Here is a 17028-nt window from a genome sequence, read left to right as displayed (position 1 = left end):
CCTCCCTCCCGCCGCAGGTGCCGGAGCGCGCTCCGGAAGGCGGTTTGAGGGGATTAACAGCCCGCGCCTAACAATTTTACAAAGTGTCCGGCACGAAAGGAAACGGGGCTAGAAGGCACAGGACCAGGAGCCGGTGGCCTCAGGTGTCGCATCTTCCTTTTGGGGGATGCGTGGGGAAGACCTTCCTTGCTGTTCCTCTGCCCTCCCAGACGGTCCCGAGCCTTCCGTAGGTTCTTGGGGTGTGCCTAGACGGTGAGACACCGGATGAAAATCAACAGGTCACTTGCAGGGAAACACAGTGGAGTCCTTGGGCTCAGTTCGGAGGTTGCCATGTTGGGGGGGAGGTCGTGATAGAGGCGGATCAGGGATGTCGGTGTGTGTGTCTGTGTGAGTGTCTCCGTCTGCGTCCCTCTCTGTGTGCCTGTCTCTGCCCTCTCCTCGCCTCTCTCCGTATCACTCCTCTAGGCCCTCGGAGATGGATCTCGTGTAAAGTGCTGTAAGTATTGACGAGGGTGGAGGGAATCTGAAAACACACCAGCTGATAGCAGTGAGCATTACCCTCTTCCTTCCGTTCGGGGCCCATTTCCGGTAGCCGGTCTCCATCCCTGAGCGCCCAGTGCTGCAGCAGAAGGAAGCCTGCATCTTTACTGGTCTCCTCTGCCTAGGGACGCAGCGAGCTAGGGCAGTGGCACCCTGAGTCCCAGGTAAATTATAAGTTCTGGAAACAAATAACAGGATTAAAACTTGTCTAAGCCTAGAGATCTGCTTCTGTCCTGTCTCGTCTAACCCACCCTGCATCTCAGTTTCTGTAACAGTGCTGAATGGAGAGAAGCTTAAAGCCAGAGGGATCTGGGTTCAAGCCCTGGTTCTGTCTCTCACTATGTGGTCTTGGGCAAGCTTCTTAACCTTCACTTATCAGACAGGAATAATAATGTAACTTTCAGAGGATCCTTGTGGGGACTAAAGGAAGTGATGTTTAAATATACAACAGTACCTAGCAATATTTAAAGTACTAGATGGCATTTATTAGGCTTATATGAAGAAACAAGTCCTTTGTATATGCTATTGAATCTCCACGACCTTACCTGATAGGTGGTATTATTAGCTCCGTTTTATAGTTGGTTTTAACTGTGGCGTAAGCCAAGTTCACATACCCAGAAAGTGGTGGAATTGGTTCCATTGTTGAGAACCTATGTTTTGGACATACTAAAACTGAATTCCCTTACTTCCCATTTTGAGGATTCCCAGGTACTTTTCGCTGGGATATCCTCAGTATCATTGGCAAACAATACTGCGAATCCACCGTATTCAAAGCACTATATTAGCTGCTGGGTGTATAATAAGTAAGTAAGTGCAAGAAAGGGACTTAGAAGTGATACGATAGTCATGCAACTTATCCCTTCTGAGAGTCTCACTGGAATGACCACAACAGATTGTAAAAATAGGGAAAACTGAGTTCAGCTCAGGGAAGGACACCAAGAGGAAGTCCAGTGCTCCAATTCCCCAGTGAAACTAGTAAAAGTCGAAATCCCTTCCTGGAGTGGTTCTAAGAGTAAACAGCAAAGAAACATCTAATCAAGGAAATCAGAAACCCCCTCGATGCCTTTGCTACTTTGTGAGCACCAGATTGTTTCTGCTCTGCGATGCCTGTCTGCCATTCTAGCCTTGGAGCCAGCAACTATGGACTGAAACCTCTATGTACTGTAAGCCAAAAACCCGTTCCCCTTAACTTTTGGTGCTGGTATTTTGTCATAGTAATGAGAGGAAAGTAATGAACACGATACTTATACTTAAAGAAAGAAAGATCAGTGACAGTGGATAAGAAAGGTAAGAGCCTGTGGTAGGTGAGCCAAGACTGCATCTTCCCTCAGCCCTCACAGCTGGGCAAGGGTGAGATTCCTCTTCACTGGGGTGCAGCCAGCAACACAGAACTCCTTTCCCACCCTGCTTCCAGTCAGAGGCCTTTCCTCCCTGGAGGACCAGGACATGGGCATTTCTCATTCACACCCAAGCTACCTATTGCTGAAGCAAAATTCTGGATGACTCTTCTTGGCCCCCTGAGAAAACTGAGTCTTGGAGAGCCCGTTCTTCCTGCTTTAAAGCAGGGGTTCAATGCCAGGAGAGGCAAGCTAAAGACTTCACCTGCCACAGCCCTTGCCCAAAGGCTCTACTGGATCACACTCAGAAGCTTGCCATTGTCCCCATTCCTAGATTTAGAGCCCTCAAGATTCTGCTAGGGTGGAGCAGCTATACAACAGCACCTAATTTCTTCCCAAAGGAACTGACCTCATTTGTAACATCATAGAGAAACCTAAACCTGAGGGTGCTTTCAAGAACATTGGAGGCTGTATGAATGGAAGTGAGAGGAGATTCGTGGATGTAATGAAGATCCGGCCTCAACTGTAACCCCACTAGTTTGTAGAAGAGAACTGCAGTAAAGACAGTTGAGAGAAGCCCTTTTGGGTCAGACAAATACCAGATGTTGACCTCAAAAGCATTCTTTCAAGTGATCCAGAATTTGATTGTATTAGTTTGTAGAGCAATTTATATCCCACGACAGTACTGAAAATAATGCAGCAGTCATCCGTCAGCTAATAGAGTGTGACAGCTGGAAAGGTCAGAAAGAGTGGGGAAGCCTTCGCAAAGCCACTGTCACCCGGGGTAGTTGTATAGGCAAACCTGCACCTCAGCATACCAGACGCTCAGCAGCGGGGAGGGGTGTATCACTGAAACAGCTCCCCTGGCTGCTGAACAAGCAAACGACAGTACCAGGCCAGTGGATCAGCAGTACTGAGTTGCTATGTTGTCTAAAATGTTGAATTTCCAACCAAAAATTGTGAGATATGCAAAGCGGCAGAAAATTGTTATCCACACATTGGGAAAAAATAGGCAGTAGAGACTGCCTGTGAGAGTGAGTCTAGGTGTCAGGTATCAGGAAAATAATTTGTAACAGTCGTCATAAACACGTCCACTGAACTAAGGAGACCACAATTAACAGAAGAAAGTACTGTGACAGCATCTGAGAATATGAAATCAGGAGCAGAAATTGTTAAAAAGAACCAAGTGAAAATTCTGGAGTTGATAAATTTAATACCTAAAATAAATACACTAAAGCTTCTTAACAGTAGGCTTGAAGAAGTGAAAGAAACAATTGCCAAGCTTAATAAATTATATAAGCCCCCCCCCCAAAACCCAGAGAAAAACAAACAGAGCCTCAGGGAAATGTGGGACATTATTCAGTGCACCAACACAGGCATAATGGAAATACCAGAGAGGAGGAGAGAGAGGAGAAGGAGAATTTTTTGTTTTTGGTACAGGGGATCGAACTTGGGGCCTTGTGCTTGTGAGGCAGGTGGCGGAACCACTGAGCTAAATCCCCAGCCCCCAAAATTTTTAAGAAATAATGACTAAAGACATCCAAGATGCATTAAAAACAATGATCTACACATCCAGGAAGCTAAAGATTTCTACATAAGATAAACATAGACCCACAAACAGACATATTGTAGTAAAATGGCTAGGAGTAAAGTGAAAGACAGAGAAAATCTTGAAAGCAGCAAGGGAAGAACAAGAAGTTACTTATTATTTACAAGGGCTCTGTTGTGCTTCCATCTAAAATATCCCACCAAAGTCTCATGTGCTCGCAGGTGGGGCTTTTGGAAAGTAATGAGATCACGGGGTGCTATACTTATCAGTGGATTACCCAATGATTGATTCATAGCCGAATGTGCTGTTATCAGGCAGGGCCCGGTTCAGTAGGTGGGTCATTGACTTGTGACCTGGGACAGTATATTTTTGTCCCTGCCCTCTTCCTCTCTGCTTTTCTGCACTGTACCCTTCCACCATGATGTTTCTTCCCTGCAGCCAGTTAATCGTGGAAAAAACCCTTTGACACTCTGGAGCCAAAATAAATCTCTTTAAATGATAGGTGTCAGATATTTTGTCCCAGAAACCAGAAGGCTGATTAACAAAGACAATTGAGCCAGGGTGGTGGCACACACCTGTAATCCCAGAACTTGGGAGGCTGAGGCAGGAGGATCACTGTGAGTTCGAGACCAGCCTGGGCTACATAGTAGGTTCCAGGTCAGTCTCAACTACGTAGTGAGACCCTGTCTCAAAAACCAAAAAAACAAAAACGACAATTGATACCATGAAGTAGAGTCATTGCTATGACTGTGCCTACTGTGTGGTTCAAATGCTTTTGAAACTAGTTTGTGGAAAGAGACTGAAAAAGTTTAGAGATGTGGGACAGAGATGCCCTGGAATGCTATAAGTACAACTTGATTCTGGTTGCAGCTCAGACAAGTTGCACTTTGCGCACGAGGAATGTAAATATTACTGCAGACATGTACCCTCTCCCACAAAATGGACAGGGATCACGACATGGGTGGAAGGGGGCAAGACGGAGGGGAAGGGGGTAGAAAAACCGAGTTAAGACGTATTACATGTACCAACTTCCCACAAGGAAGGTAGATATTATGTACTACAAATGTGTACTAATACATTTAAATTTTAAAATAAAGGACAGAAGTGATAAAAAAGTGTGTTCTTTAATCTCAGTGTGATGAAACTAGGAATCAATAATAGGAAAAACAGGAAGAATGACAGGAAAATTAGAAATCAGTACAGGAAAAATGTCAGGGAAACTCATAGATACATGGAAATTAAATAACATATTCTTTAACAGCCAGTGAGTTAAAAGAAGAAATCAAAAGAAAAATTAGAAAATACCTTGAGATGAATGAAAATGAAGACAGAAACTTATGGGATCCAGATAAGGCAGTGCTGGTAGGAAAATTTATAACTGTAAATGCATATTTTAAGAAAGAGGAAAGATACCAAGTCAACTGAAGTTCCATTTTATGATGCTGTTAAAAAATCAAAGCTAAATATAAAAAAATAGAAAGGACATCATAAAAGTTAGCATGGAAATTAATAGAGAATAGAGAAAAATCAATGGGAGCAAAGCTGGTTCTTTAAAAAGATCAACAAAATTGACAGACTGTTAATTGATTTAACCAAGAAGAGAGAAGGCTGCGCCAGGAATTTAGTTCAGTGGCACCATGCCTGCCTCGCAAGTACAAGGTCCTGAGTTTGATCCCCAGTACTGCAAAAAAAAAAAAGGCAATTCAGATCACTAAAATTGGAAATGAGAGAAGTAGCAGAACTGTAGCAGAGAGACAACCTATAAAAAGGGCGAAAATATTTTCAAATTATACTCCTACAAGAAGTTAATATTCAGAATATATAAGGAGCTTAAAAACTCAATAGCAAAAACACAAGTAACATGATTGTAAAAATGAGCAATAAGATGAGATCCCAGTTGTTGATTCTTTCTGCTAGTTCATGTGCTACTGAGGATTTGTTGATAAAGTCTTTTCCTATGCCAATGTCTTCAAGAATTCTGCCTAATTTATCTTCCAGCAAGTTTAGTGTTTCTGTTTTAATATTTAGATCTTTAATCCACTTGGATTTTAGTTTAGTGCATGGTGATAGATAAGGGTCTAGTTTTAATCTTTGGCAGGCTGAAATCCAGTTTTTCCAACATCATTTATTAAAGAGGCTATCTTTCCTCCAGTGAGGATGGTTGGCTCCTTTGTGAAAGATGAGGTAGCTGAGTACATCTGGAGTTGTTTTTGTATCTTCCAGTCTGTTCCACTGATGCTCAAGTCTGTTTCTTTGCCAGTACCATGCTGGTTTTATCACAGTGGCTTTGTAGTATAGTTTCAAATTGGGAATTGTTATACCCACTGCCTTGTCTCTGTTGCCTACAATGGCTTTTGCTATTCTAGGCCTCTTATGGTTCCAAATGTATTTTTTGATTATTTTTTCTAGTTCTGTGAAATATACTGTTGGAATTTCAATCAGCATTGCATTGAATCTGTGTAGCAGTTTTGGTAGTATGGCCATTTTCCCTATGTTGATTCTTCCTACCCCGGAGCAAAGGATATCTTTCCATTTTCTTATATCCTCTTTGATCTCTTTTTTCAGAGTGCTGTAGTTTTCAGTGTAGAGGGCTTTTGCTTCTTTCATTAGATTGATTCCTAGATACTTCATTTTTTTGGATGCTGCTGTGAAAGGAATTGTTTCCCTAATTTCTCAGTGAGTCTGTTATTTGTGTACAAGAAGGCTATTGATTTTTGAGTGTTGACCTTATATCCAGCTACTCTGCTAAAAGTGTCAATTAAGTCTGGAAGTCTTTTGGTGGAATTTTTTGGGTTTTCAATGTAGAGTATCATTTCATTAGCAAATAATGACAGTTTAACTTCTTCCTTTCCTATATTTATTGCTTTAATTTCTTTCTCTTGTGTAATTGCTGTGGCTAATGCTTCCAGAACTATATTGAAGAGGAGTGGTGACAGTGGACATCTTGTCTTATTCCTGATTTTAACATGAAGGTTTTCAGTTTTTGGCCATTTAATAAGATGTTGGCTGTTGGTTTTTCATAGATAGCCTTTATTAAGTTCTGCACTGCAAAAGAAACCATCAACAGAACTAAAAGACAACCTACAATGTGGGAAAAAATTTTTACCAGCTGCTCCTCAGACAAAGGACTATTATCTAGAATATACAAAGAACTCAAAGCAACAAGCCCCCCCAATAGAAAGACCTGAGTCAAAAATGGGCGCCTGAAATGAACAGACATTTCTCAGACAAAGAAGTAAAAGCAGCAAGTAAATATATGAAAAAATGTTCCACATCACTGATCATTCGAGAGATTCAGATGAAAACAACACTGAGATTTCACCTCACCCCACAAAGAATGGCTCCTCTCAAGAAATCACACAATTACAAATGTTGGTGGGGTTGTGGGGAGAAGAACCCTTCTCCATTGTTGGTGGGAGTGCAGACTGGTGCAACCACTGTGGAAATCAATATGGAGATACCTCAAAGAGCTTGGACTAGAGCTTCCATTTGACCTAGCTCTCCCTCTGCTGGGTATCTTTCCAAAAGATTAAAAGAATCATATATGTGCACCCATGTTTATAGCGACACAGTTTGTAATAGCTAAAAACTTGGAAACAGCCCATTCGCCCATCAGTTGGAGACTGGATAAAGAAGATGTGGTTTTTCTATAAAATAGAATACTACTCAGCCATAAAGAATGAGAAATTAGATTCATTCATAGGACAATGGATAGATATTGAGGATATACTCCTAAGTGACATAAATAAGTCACACATGTATAAATACCAATAATTTCTCTGGTGTGAAAAACTATAATGGTACATAAGATCCTAATGGTATAAGTAAGAATGTGAAGTAGGAAGAAAAGGGCTAAAGGTGTGGGGAAAATGGGAAGGGGAGGGGAAAGGTAATGAGGGAAAATAAATAAAAACATGAGAAAATGAAAAAATGGAAATAAAATATTTGTAAATAGGGAAGGGAGGAGGGAGTGAAGGGAGGGCAGGGGTATGGGGAAAAAATGAGAACCAAGATCTGTCATGTAAAGGTAGAAGATCCCAATGATGAATGTGACTGTACTGAAGACCTAATGTACCAATAAACTCAATGAGAAAAATAAATAAATAAAAATGAGGAATAGACCTAAACAGATATTTCTCAAAGGAAGACATGTAAATGGCCAATTGGCATGTAAGGAAATGCTGGATGTCAGTGGTCACCGAGGAAATGCAAATCAAAACAACAGTGAGACATAACCTCACTTCGAAATAACGACTGCTGTCCAAGAGACAAGAGGTAAGCGCTGGTGAGAAAGGGACAAAAGGAATCCATGCACCCTCTTGGTGGGAATGTGAGTTAGAAGACTTACTATGGAAAACAGTATGGATGTTTCTCAAATTAATAATGGAACCACCATGGGCAGGGATTTGGCTCAGTGTTTCCAATTCCTGCCTTGTAAGCGCAAGGTCCCAAGTTCGATCCCTGGTACCAAAAGTAAAAAAAAAAAAAAAGAAAAAAAAGAAATCAGTACGTAAGAGTCACACAATAGCCAAGGAATGAAAACAAACTAACTGTCCATAAACTGGTGAATGAAGAAACAAAAAAATATATATGCAATGGAATACTGTTTGGCTATAAAGAGAATGAAATCCTATCATTTGTGACAAAACAGATGGAGTTGGTAATCACTGTATTAAGTAAGTCAGGCACAGAAGGAGAAGTATGTACTACATGATCTCTTATATGTGGAATATACAAAAAGTTCTCATGGAAGTTCAGGGCAAAATGGTGGTTACTGAGGGTGGGGAAGTAAGCTCCAGTGTGCCATTGCTTGGTAAGGAGAGAACCATTGAAAGATACAGAGTTCATTATGAAATGTTGAAAAGGTTCCAGATGGCTTTGGGGATGACTGCATATCTGTAAATACATCAAAAACCACTGAGCTGTGAACTTAAGTGGGTAGACTATTTTAGTAAAGTTGTTTAAAATGATAACGACAATGTACTGTGTATTTCAAAAAGCTAGAAGAAAAAAGTTTGAGTGTTTTTAACCATAAAATGGTGAATGTCTGATGAGATACATTTAACCTGACTTAACATTACACAGTGTGTATAGATGCGTCAGAATATCACATGGTACCCCATGAATATGGACAGCACTTCTACTTTTAATGTATTTGCTTAAAAACTAAAAGTGAAAGGCAACTCACTCAGGACCCCTTCTTGTCCTTCAGGAGCTATTTCTATTTCCCAATAACCCTTTCCCACTCTTTCCTTAAAAAGAAAGAAAAGAAAGGAGGTGTTACTACTGACTTTGTAGAAATAAGGATTATAAAAAATACTATTAATAACTGGATGTCAACAAGTGAAATGACTTAGATGAAATGGACATATTTTTTAGAAAGACATATACAACCAAACCAAAACTCACCCAAGAAGAAATTCAGAGTATCAGAACAGACCTATAATAAATAAAGAAACTGAATCACAAAACCACATGCAAAGGAAAATGGTTTCAATAAGTAATTCTACCAAGCACTGAAAAAAGTAATTATTTGTATTTATAAACTCTGCTAAAAATAGAAGAGGAAAGAATTCCCTATTTTACCCTTGGTGTCAGAGCCAAAGACATCACAAGAAAACTACAAACCAATATCTCTTAGGATGTGGATGTACACTCAGAAATGGACATGAAAACACAGGGAGAAGGCAGTTGTCTGAACCATGAACATAACACAGAAGGCAAAGGCACATTATTCTTGAATTTCTAGTCTCTAAAAATGGGAAAAAAATAAACGTCTGTAGTTAAATGGAACATAACCGTCAGAATGAAACCCAAACTCATATATCTGTGTTCACTTCATATTCAGCAAGAATGTCAAGACCATCTGCTGTGGTCCTCCGAGGTTTCTTTCATGTGTTGAAATTTCATCCCCATGGTGAGTTATTAAGATAGTGAAAACTCATCTAATGAACCTCAAAAACTTTACTAGCCTAAAGACTCCAGCTACAAAGGACAAGATCTTATATGGTTTTATTCATATGAGAATTTAGAATAAGGAACCTATACAGAAAGTAGATTGGTGGTTCCCTGGGAGGTGGACAAGTGTGGAGAGCTGGGCAGATTGTAGAAGGACAGAAACAAACATTGAAAGATTCAGAAATGCTGAAAATGTTCCACATGACTTTGGTGATGACTGCATATCTGTAAATATATCAAAAACCACTAAGTTGTACAACTTAAGTGGGTAAACTGTATTTCCACAAAGTTGTTTTAAAAAATCAGGAAAATTCTGTACTAGTATGAGAAACTGGGTCCAGAACAAAAACACATTTGACTTGAAGAAAGAGATGATCTACCTTTGTGCAATAACCATTTGACTAAAAGGCAGTAGGAAAATTCCTGGGGGAAACCCTACCGACACTTCCAAAGCTCCAGAGGGGTGGAGGTGGCATGTGAGGTGCCATGCTGGGATTGATGAGTCGCTCTGGGCCTTTCTGGCTCCACCTGTGAGAGCTGCAGATGTGGTGGGGTGTGTGCTGGCAGGATAGCAGTTCTTGCCAACCTGTGCTAACTGTTGGATACCCAGCTGGATGTAGAGAAAACGTTCTGACCAAGAGGCAGGGCTTTCTGCTATGACTGCTTATAGCAGTTTTTTTCCCCTTTTTGGTGTGGGGATTGAACCCCAGGACCTTGTACATTCTAGGCAAAGAGTGTACTGCTGAGCTATACCTACCCCTCTCTCCAAGTTTACATAGACTAAACTCATAGTATACACTGCAGGAAAACTCATCTTTTCTTTTTTGGCTTCATCTGTGTTAGAAGGATTCAAACAGGAATGAAGAATAACCTCCAAAAGAATCTTTTTCCAGTGCTAGTGAACAATAAGTCAGTGCTAAGAATTCTCCTACTCTGGATACCAAGAACTCTTTCTAAAACTCAAAGATTGACATACTCATTTATCTCTTTCATCTACATACTACTTTTGCCAGACAATAGACATAACCACCCAAATACTCCTGTCTCCCTTGCCAGGGCACGAAGTGTATAATGCAAGAGAGAGGTAAGCAGCTCACCGGTGTCAGGTGTGTGCTCCGGCCAGCCTGTGAGGTTCAGTCCACTGGGGGCACTCTGGGACAGTGTTTGGCTTCTTCTAGGGAGATGTAGAGATTCTGGAGAGGCGGCAGTCATCTTCCTCCAGCACTGAGAGGAGGAAAGAGGCAGAGAAGGTAAATGAAGAAAACACATGATAGGCTGTCCTGGCCACCTTTTAATTTCTCTAATTCCCTAGCACTTTTCCTGAGAGCAGAGCACACAGCGAAAATACACAGCTCCAGGAAGCACTTTTCACACTAGAGTTCTTGAGAGAAGCTTCGCCTGGAGTCTGCAGTGTGCAGTGTGTATGGTCAGATGTGCCACCCCGGCAGGATAGGCTGCAGTTCAGTAACGTGAAATAAAAACATGGAGGTTTCAGGCACCCAAGTATTCCCTAGCTGGTTAGCCATACAGCAAGTCAGCTGGTTTTAGCTCAGGCACATTATTTATGGGACACTTAATCAAAATACAGCTTACAAAGGCTTTAGTACCTCATAGTTATGAAATGGGACATACTCTTCAGAGAATTAGGTTGACTCTTATTGCACAGGGTCTTGGGAAAAGAAGGGATATTGTTCTTTATTTTAAATCTTCTCATTGTCCAGAGACTGGCCTCTTCCATTGCTTTTTCTACTTTATAAGATTACTGTGTTGATTAAAAAATCATGGTACATATTCAAAAAATGCTTGTTATCTTTTTATTTTTATATTCACACTATTAAGCAAACAGTGCTTAGAAAATTCTTTTAGTAATTGCTGGAAACATAAATATATAAAGACTTGTGTATACCACTCCATCTCTTCCATTTGAATGCAACTGAAAACCTTGGACAAATTGAATAGATGGGCTATCTGAGGACTCTGAAAGCAAGTGATAACAGGTGGACTGGGAGGGGAACCGTATTTGAGGTTACCTGGATCCCCTAGTTTCTCCTATTTTATTGTTCCTGTGGTACCCCCTGCCTGAACATAGCAGCTTGAAACTGGTCATGGACAAAACAGCTTCCTAAAGAAGGTGTCTCTGCTCTGAAGAGGGAAAGGAATCTCCATGGGCATGGACAGAGGGAATCCAGGGTATTTTGACGTTGCTTTCTCCCATCCCAGCCTTCAGACAGTGGTGGCCAGGCAGGTACTCTAAACCCCACAGTTCAATTTTCAAAGACATCAGTCTACTAATGATAGTCAGACCCCCTTGTACACAGTTAGATGTGATAGGTCCCAGGCTGACCACTGGGATCCATATTATCCAAATGTCACCATAGGCATCTAAAAACCGGAACTTATCTAAGAAACAGTCCCACAAGGCCAGTAAGAATTTGTAGCCTGAACTGAACTGGGTTAGTTGCCTGAAAAACTTGATAATTATTATCCATAGGAACTAAACAAGGCTTAAAATCTAACATATTCAGAATGTCCAACATACAATCTAAAGTTATTTATTATGTGAAGAACTGTAAACATCTAAATTTACAAAGAGAAATTTGTCACAAGACAAATTATGCCAACACCAAGGTGACACATTTGTTGGAATTTTCAGACAGAAACTGTAAAGCAGCTCATGTATAACCATGCTCTAGGAAGTAAAGGTGACACTCTTTTTAAAATTACTTTTAAATGTAAACGTGTGTTTATTCACAATCCTTGAGAAGTCACCATTCCATCAGAAAATTCTACGAATCAAAAAGAAAAATTGCAATAGTAGCTTATGACAACCAAAAATATACACCTGTTGTATATAAACCTTAGAAAGTGTTGCACAGGCAATATAAAGAGAGTACTTTTCAATATTTCCAGGGACACAGCTGCAACTTGAACTAAGACATAAATAACAGCATTAGATAATTATTGTATTTATATATTAAAGTGTGATTTAGATTAAAAAAGGACAAAATAAAACTACAGTTGTCATTGCCTAGCAGTTCAAATATTGAAAGGGCCGTGTGTGTGTGTGTGTGTGTGTGTGTGTGTGTGTGTGTGTGTGTGTGTTAATACAACAAGAACTTTAAATTACTATTTATTTCTGGACCTTCGTATATTTCTGAGAACATGCAGTGTCACTGTTGCGAGAGAAGGAAAAATAGAGAAAGTCTGCTTACTCAAATCATACTCAATCCTGAGCAAAATCAAGGAAAACGGTTAGGGGACATTTTATATCCCCGACTTTTATATTGATGTGTAAACTTTAGGGCAAAAAGAGCTGAACTGTCCATCACAAAAGGCAGTTATACATAGTGACATGCTACTGCCATCCCATCAGAGCAACTCATGCTATAAGGAAAAGGAAGCCATAATAAATCAGGACCTTTCACACTAGAAAGGATTTTATTTTCTTTGAAATACCCATCTGACCTTTTTACATTTTTCTTTCTTAAGGCATTCAGAGAATAATGTTCTGTGTAAAATCTTTATAAGATCAGTCATTGGAAATACAGAAGTAAAAAAAAAATGGCACCTAAAAACTCAATAAATCAATTTAAAATCAACATAGTTCCATGTAAAAGAAGTATAAATCCTAAATATATTTTAAAAGATACTTTTATTACCAACTTAAAATTTCCAAACTCTAAAAGCTTATTTTTAAAAAATAGTTTGTTTAGATTGAATCAATATCATACTAGGATATATAATAAATGAGAAAGAAACTGATGCTTCATCATTCCTTAAATCATCTATTCAAATCAATTGTGCTTCCAATTAGATAACAGAATTCTAAGAAGTCCTAGAATGAACACTGATAGGAAAGGGAAACCATTCTAAATCTGAACCTGACAATCCCTCTCAAGCTAAAGGTGACACTCTTGAAGTGAATGGAAAACAAGAGCAGCCAAATGGATACCAAAAAAGCTGGAATAGAAATACTAAACTAAAACATGTAATGAATGACATAAAAATTCACTGACAAAGTCAATTATGAAATGAGAGGAAGAATCAGTAAACTTTAAATAGTGCACTAGAAATTATCCAATCTGAAAGACTGAAAGAAAAAATAGGGAGAAAAAGTGCCTTAGGGATTTGCAGGACAACAAAGGTATAACATTTGGTTATTAGTCTCTCTTATAGAAGGAAAATAAATTTGGTGCCAAATAATTCTAAGAAATAATTACCAAAAATATTGCAGATATTATTGCAAACAGCTAAGTTAGTAATTATTATAAGGCAATTAGACAAGGCTGGCCCTCAAGGAGCCAACATGGAAGACCATCTAGACACATTCATTGACAGTCAACACGGTAAAAGAAAGGAAACTATTATACCCCTGAGCTTCCCCTAGGGGTGATAGTAGAGACTGATATTCTAAATGGGTATCAATCACCTGGGTGATGGACCAAGACTTTAACCCACCCCTTCCAGGAAAGGCCCCTGACCTATCCCTTACCAAAAATCCTTACTTGTTAATTGGATCCCCATTTAATCAATATCACCTAAGTAACTATACTTGTTGTAATCTTACTAGTTGACTATAGTTTTGTCTCACTTTGTACCCGCCTCACTATGTGACTAGTGTATATCATGATAGAAGGAGAGTCACTAAAGGAAAGAATGTTCCCATGCTTTCAAGGAGAGCCATGTGGTTCAGCACAGACCGTTACCCATGCTGGCAGATGATACATCTGACAGAAAGAACTGAAAGAGTTAACAGACTCAGATCATGGTCCCAAAAACAATGCCTGAGGAGACTTAACTGACCTTTGTATATCAGGATGTATATTATGATTGACAAAGGACTAACTTTGACTTGGTCTTAACAGTAGGACATAGCCAGAGACGTGTACGAATAATAACAATACAGGGTAGACATACAGAGGGAGGATCCAATCACTGGGCCCTGCTGACAGTTCTAAGGGCCAGCTGGCTACAGTTGCTATTCCAACCCTTTAAAAACGGTGTGTGACATGACTCCTTCCCCAATCTGCCTCTCCATTCTATTGCTCATGCTTTGGTCGTATGTGCTTTGATCTCTTGGTAATGCTCGTTTATTCTTGCTTGGAAGCTGCCAAACTCTAAGTGATCTTACGGTCAAAACCCACTATAGAGCTGCCAGACTCCTTCACCCAGGCCCAACTGAAGAACCTTCTGGCTGAAGACTTCCATTTGCTGCTCCCCAACTATGACCCCACACAGTTTAAAGAAGTCAGATGAGTCATTACCCATCTCCCCATCAGCAGTTGGATGGTTGTCTCAGAGTGGAGAATGTACAGACAAGCAGCCCTATAGGTAGAGAAAAGAGAAGATGAAGGCTTCATTGAGCCTTATTAAAAATTAGGCAACTCTGACCTCTGCAGCCAGACTTCAGTAATTAGCAAAGCTAGACTCAAGCAATTAGACAAAGGCAAAAGATGAGGAAGAACTCAAGATCCAGAAGTTCCTAGGAGGTATGATTAACATAGGAACCACAAACTTCCTTTACTTAATCCTTGGACCTAAACATAAGGCCCCCTCCCATAATCCTACCTACTGCCACCAAAGGAAAGGGAAAGTCTTGCCAGAAGCAATCAAACGTTAGGATGATGAAAGATGTTCCAGGAAGCCAATCGGATTCCAGGAGCCTACATGAGACAAGAATCTCAACAAAGGAACTGCAGGCAAATCTACGAGTATTTCCCTTTTGAGTACTTCCTACTTTTCCAAAGAAGCTGTATGCCATGTCTGTCCTGCTTTTTCTCCACCTTCAAATAAACCCACTTTTATTTAAAAAAGAAAGCAGCTGGAAACAAGAAACAGACCATATAGAGGGGAACAATCATTCAACTGTGGCAGATTTTTCACAGACACAAGAAAGAACTGGAACACTACTCCTTTATCCTGTTGCATTGGTGTACACATCTATTTTTGTGCCAGTATCCTGCTGTTTTTGTTACTATGGTTTTGTAGTATGATTTCAAATTGGGTAAACCTTTTGCTCTTTGCTTTAGGATTCTGTGGCTTTTGTGCTTCCTGGTGAATTTTAGGATTTTTTTTTCTAGTTCTGTGAAAAATGTCATTGGTATTTTGATGAAGGTTGCAATGAACCTGCAGATCACTTTTGTTAATATGGACACTTTGACAATATTGTCAGTCCATGAATGTGGGAGCTCTTTCCATCTTCCTTTTTCCTCTAATTTCTTTCTCCAGTGTTCTGAAATTTTCATTGTAAAAGTCTTTCACTCCTTGGTTAGAATGACTTCTAGGTATTTTATTTTATTTGAAGCTATTGTGAGTAGGATTGTTTTCCTCATTTCTTTCTCAGCTAGTCCATTATTGGTGTAGAGTAAAGCCATTGATTTTATACCCTGCTACACTGCTGAATTCATTTATCAGCTCTGGTAGTCTTTAGGGTCTTCTAAGTACATGATAATGTCATCTGCAAATGAGTACACTTTGACTTCTCATTTTCTTATTGTATTCCTTTTATATATTTCTCTTCCCTAATTGCTTTAGCTAAAATTTCCAGAACTACATTGAATAACAGTGATGTGAATAGATATCATTGCCTTGTTACTGATTTGAGAGGAAATGCTTTTAGTTTTCCCACATGCAGAACAATGTTGGCTCTGGATTTGTCACATATGGCCTTTTCTTTTTTCTTTTTTCTTTTTTTTTTGGTACTGGGGATTAAACTTGGGTCCTTGTGTTTCTGAGGCACCGGAACCACTGAGCTAAATCCCCGGCCCCCATATGGCCTTTTCTATATTGAGGAACAACCCTTCAATACCTAGAGTCTGTAACATTTTGTTTTGTTTTGTTTTGTTTTAATCATGAAAGGACATTGAATTTTGTTGAAGGTTTTTTCTGTTTCAATTGAGAGGATCATGTTATTTTTATCCTGAATTCTGTTTATGTGGTATATTACATTTATTGATCTGCATACAAACCACCCTTGCATTCCTGGAGTAAAAATAACTTCATCACAGTGTGTGACCTTTTAAATACATGATTTAATCTGGTTTGCATTTTATTAGGGATTTTTGCATCTGTGTTCATCAAAGATTAATCTACAGTTCTGTTGTTGCTGTTGTGCCCTTTTCTAGTTTTGGTATTAGAAAGGTGGCCTCATATTACAAGTTTAGAGGTGTTTCTTCCCTCTATATTGCATGAAATAGTTTGCGAAGCATTGGAATTAATTACTCTTTAAAAGTTTGGTGAGGGCTGGGGATTTAACTTAGTGGCACCATGCCTGTCTTGCAAGCACAAGGTCCTGAGTTCCATCCCTGGTACCAATAAATTAAAAAAAAAAGTTTGGTGAAATTCAGCCATGAAGTCATCTGGTCCTGGGTTTTTCTTTGTTGGAAAACATGGTATTACTACTTCAACCTCATTACTTGTAATTCAGCTGTGGATTCTTATATCCCAGTCATAGTTATCCTTTCAGAGAACCATTTCTTTGTTTCATTGATCCTGTGAATTTTTTCTTTTAGTATATATATCATGGCTTTTAGCTTTATTCTGTTTTCTGTTGGATTGTTCTTGTTTTTTGAAGACCTTGAGATCCATGATTAGGTTATTTATTTGATGTATCTCTGATTTTTTTTTTTTTTTTTTTTTTTCCAG

The 17028-nt window shown here is 39.5% G+C and overlaps 1 protein-coding gene across 2 annotated transcripts in view; it reads right to left on the bottom strand.

The window, feature by feature from the left end:
- Arhgef4 (Rho guanine nucleotide exchange factor 4) overlaps nt 1-17028 on the bottom strand; it is a 124647-nt gene that overhangs the window by 73414 nt on the left and 34205 nt on the right. For both annotated transcript variants that reach the window (XM_010603132.3, XM_010603131.3), the window contains one exon: nt 10482-10608. In XM_010603132.3, the coding sequence (XP_010601434.2) occupies nt 10482-10608 (127 nt within the window). The remainder of the gene's footprint in view (nt 1-10481; nt 10609-17028) is intronic.

This window comes from Fukomys damarensis, unplaced genomic scaffold, assembly GCF_012274545.1.
Source record: "Fukomys damarensis isolate Sample0158 unplaced genomic scaffold, DMR_v1.0_HiC HiC_scaffold_29, whole genome shotgun sequence".
NCBI classification, from domain to species: Eukaryota; Metazoa; Chordata; class Mammalia; order Rodentia; family Bathyergidae; genus Fukomys; species Fukomys damarensis.
This window is presented reverse-complemented; position numbering and strand designations above follow the sequence as displayed.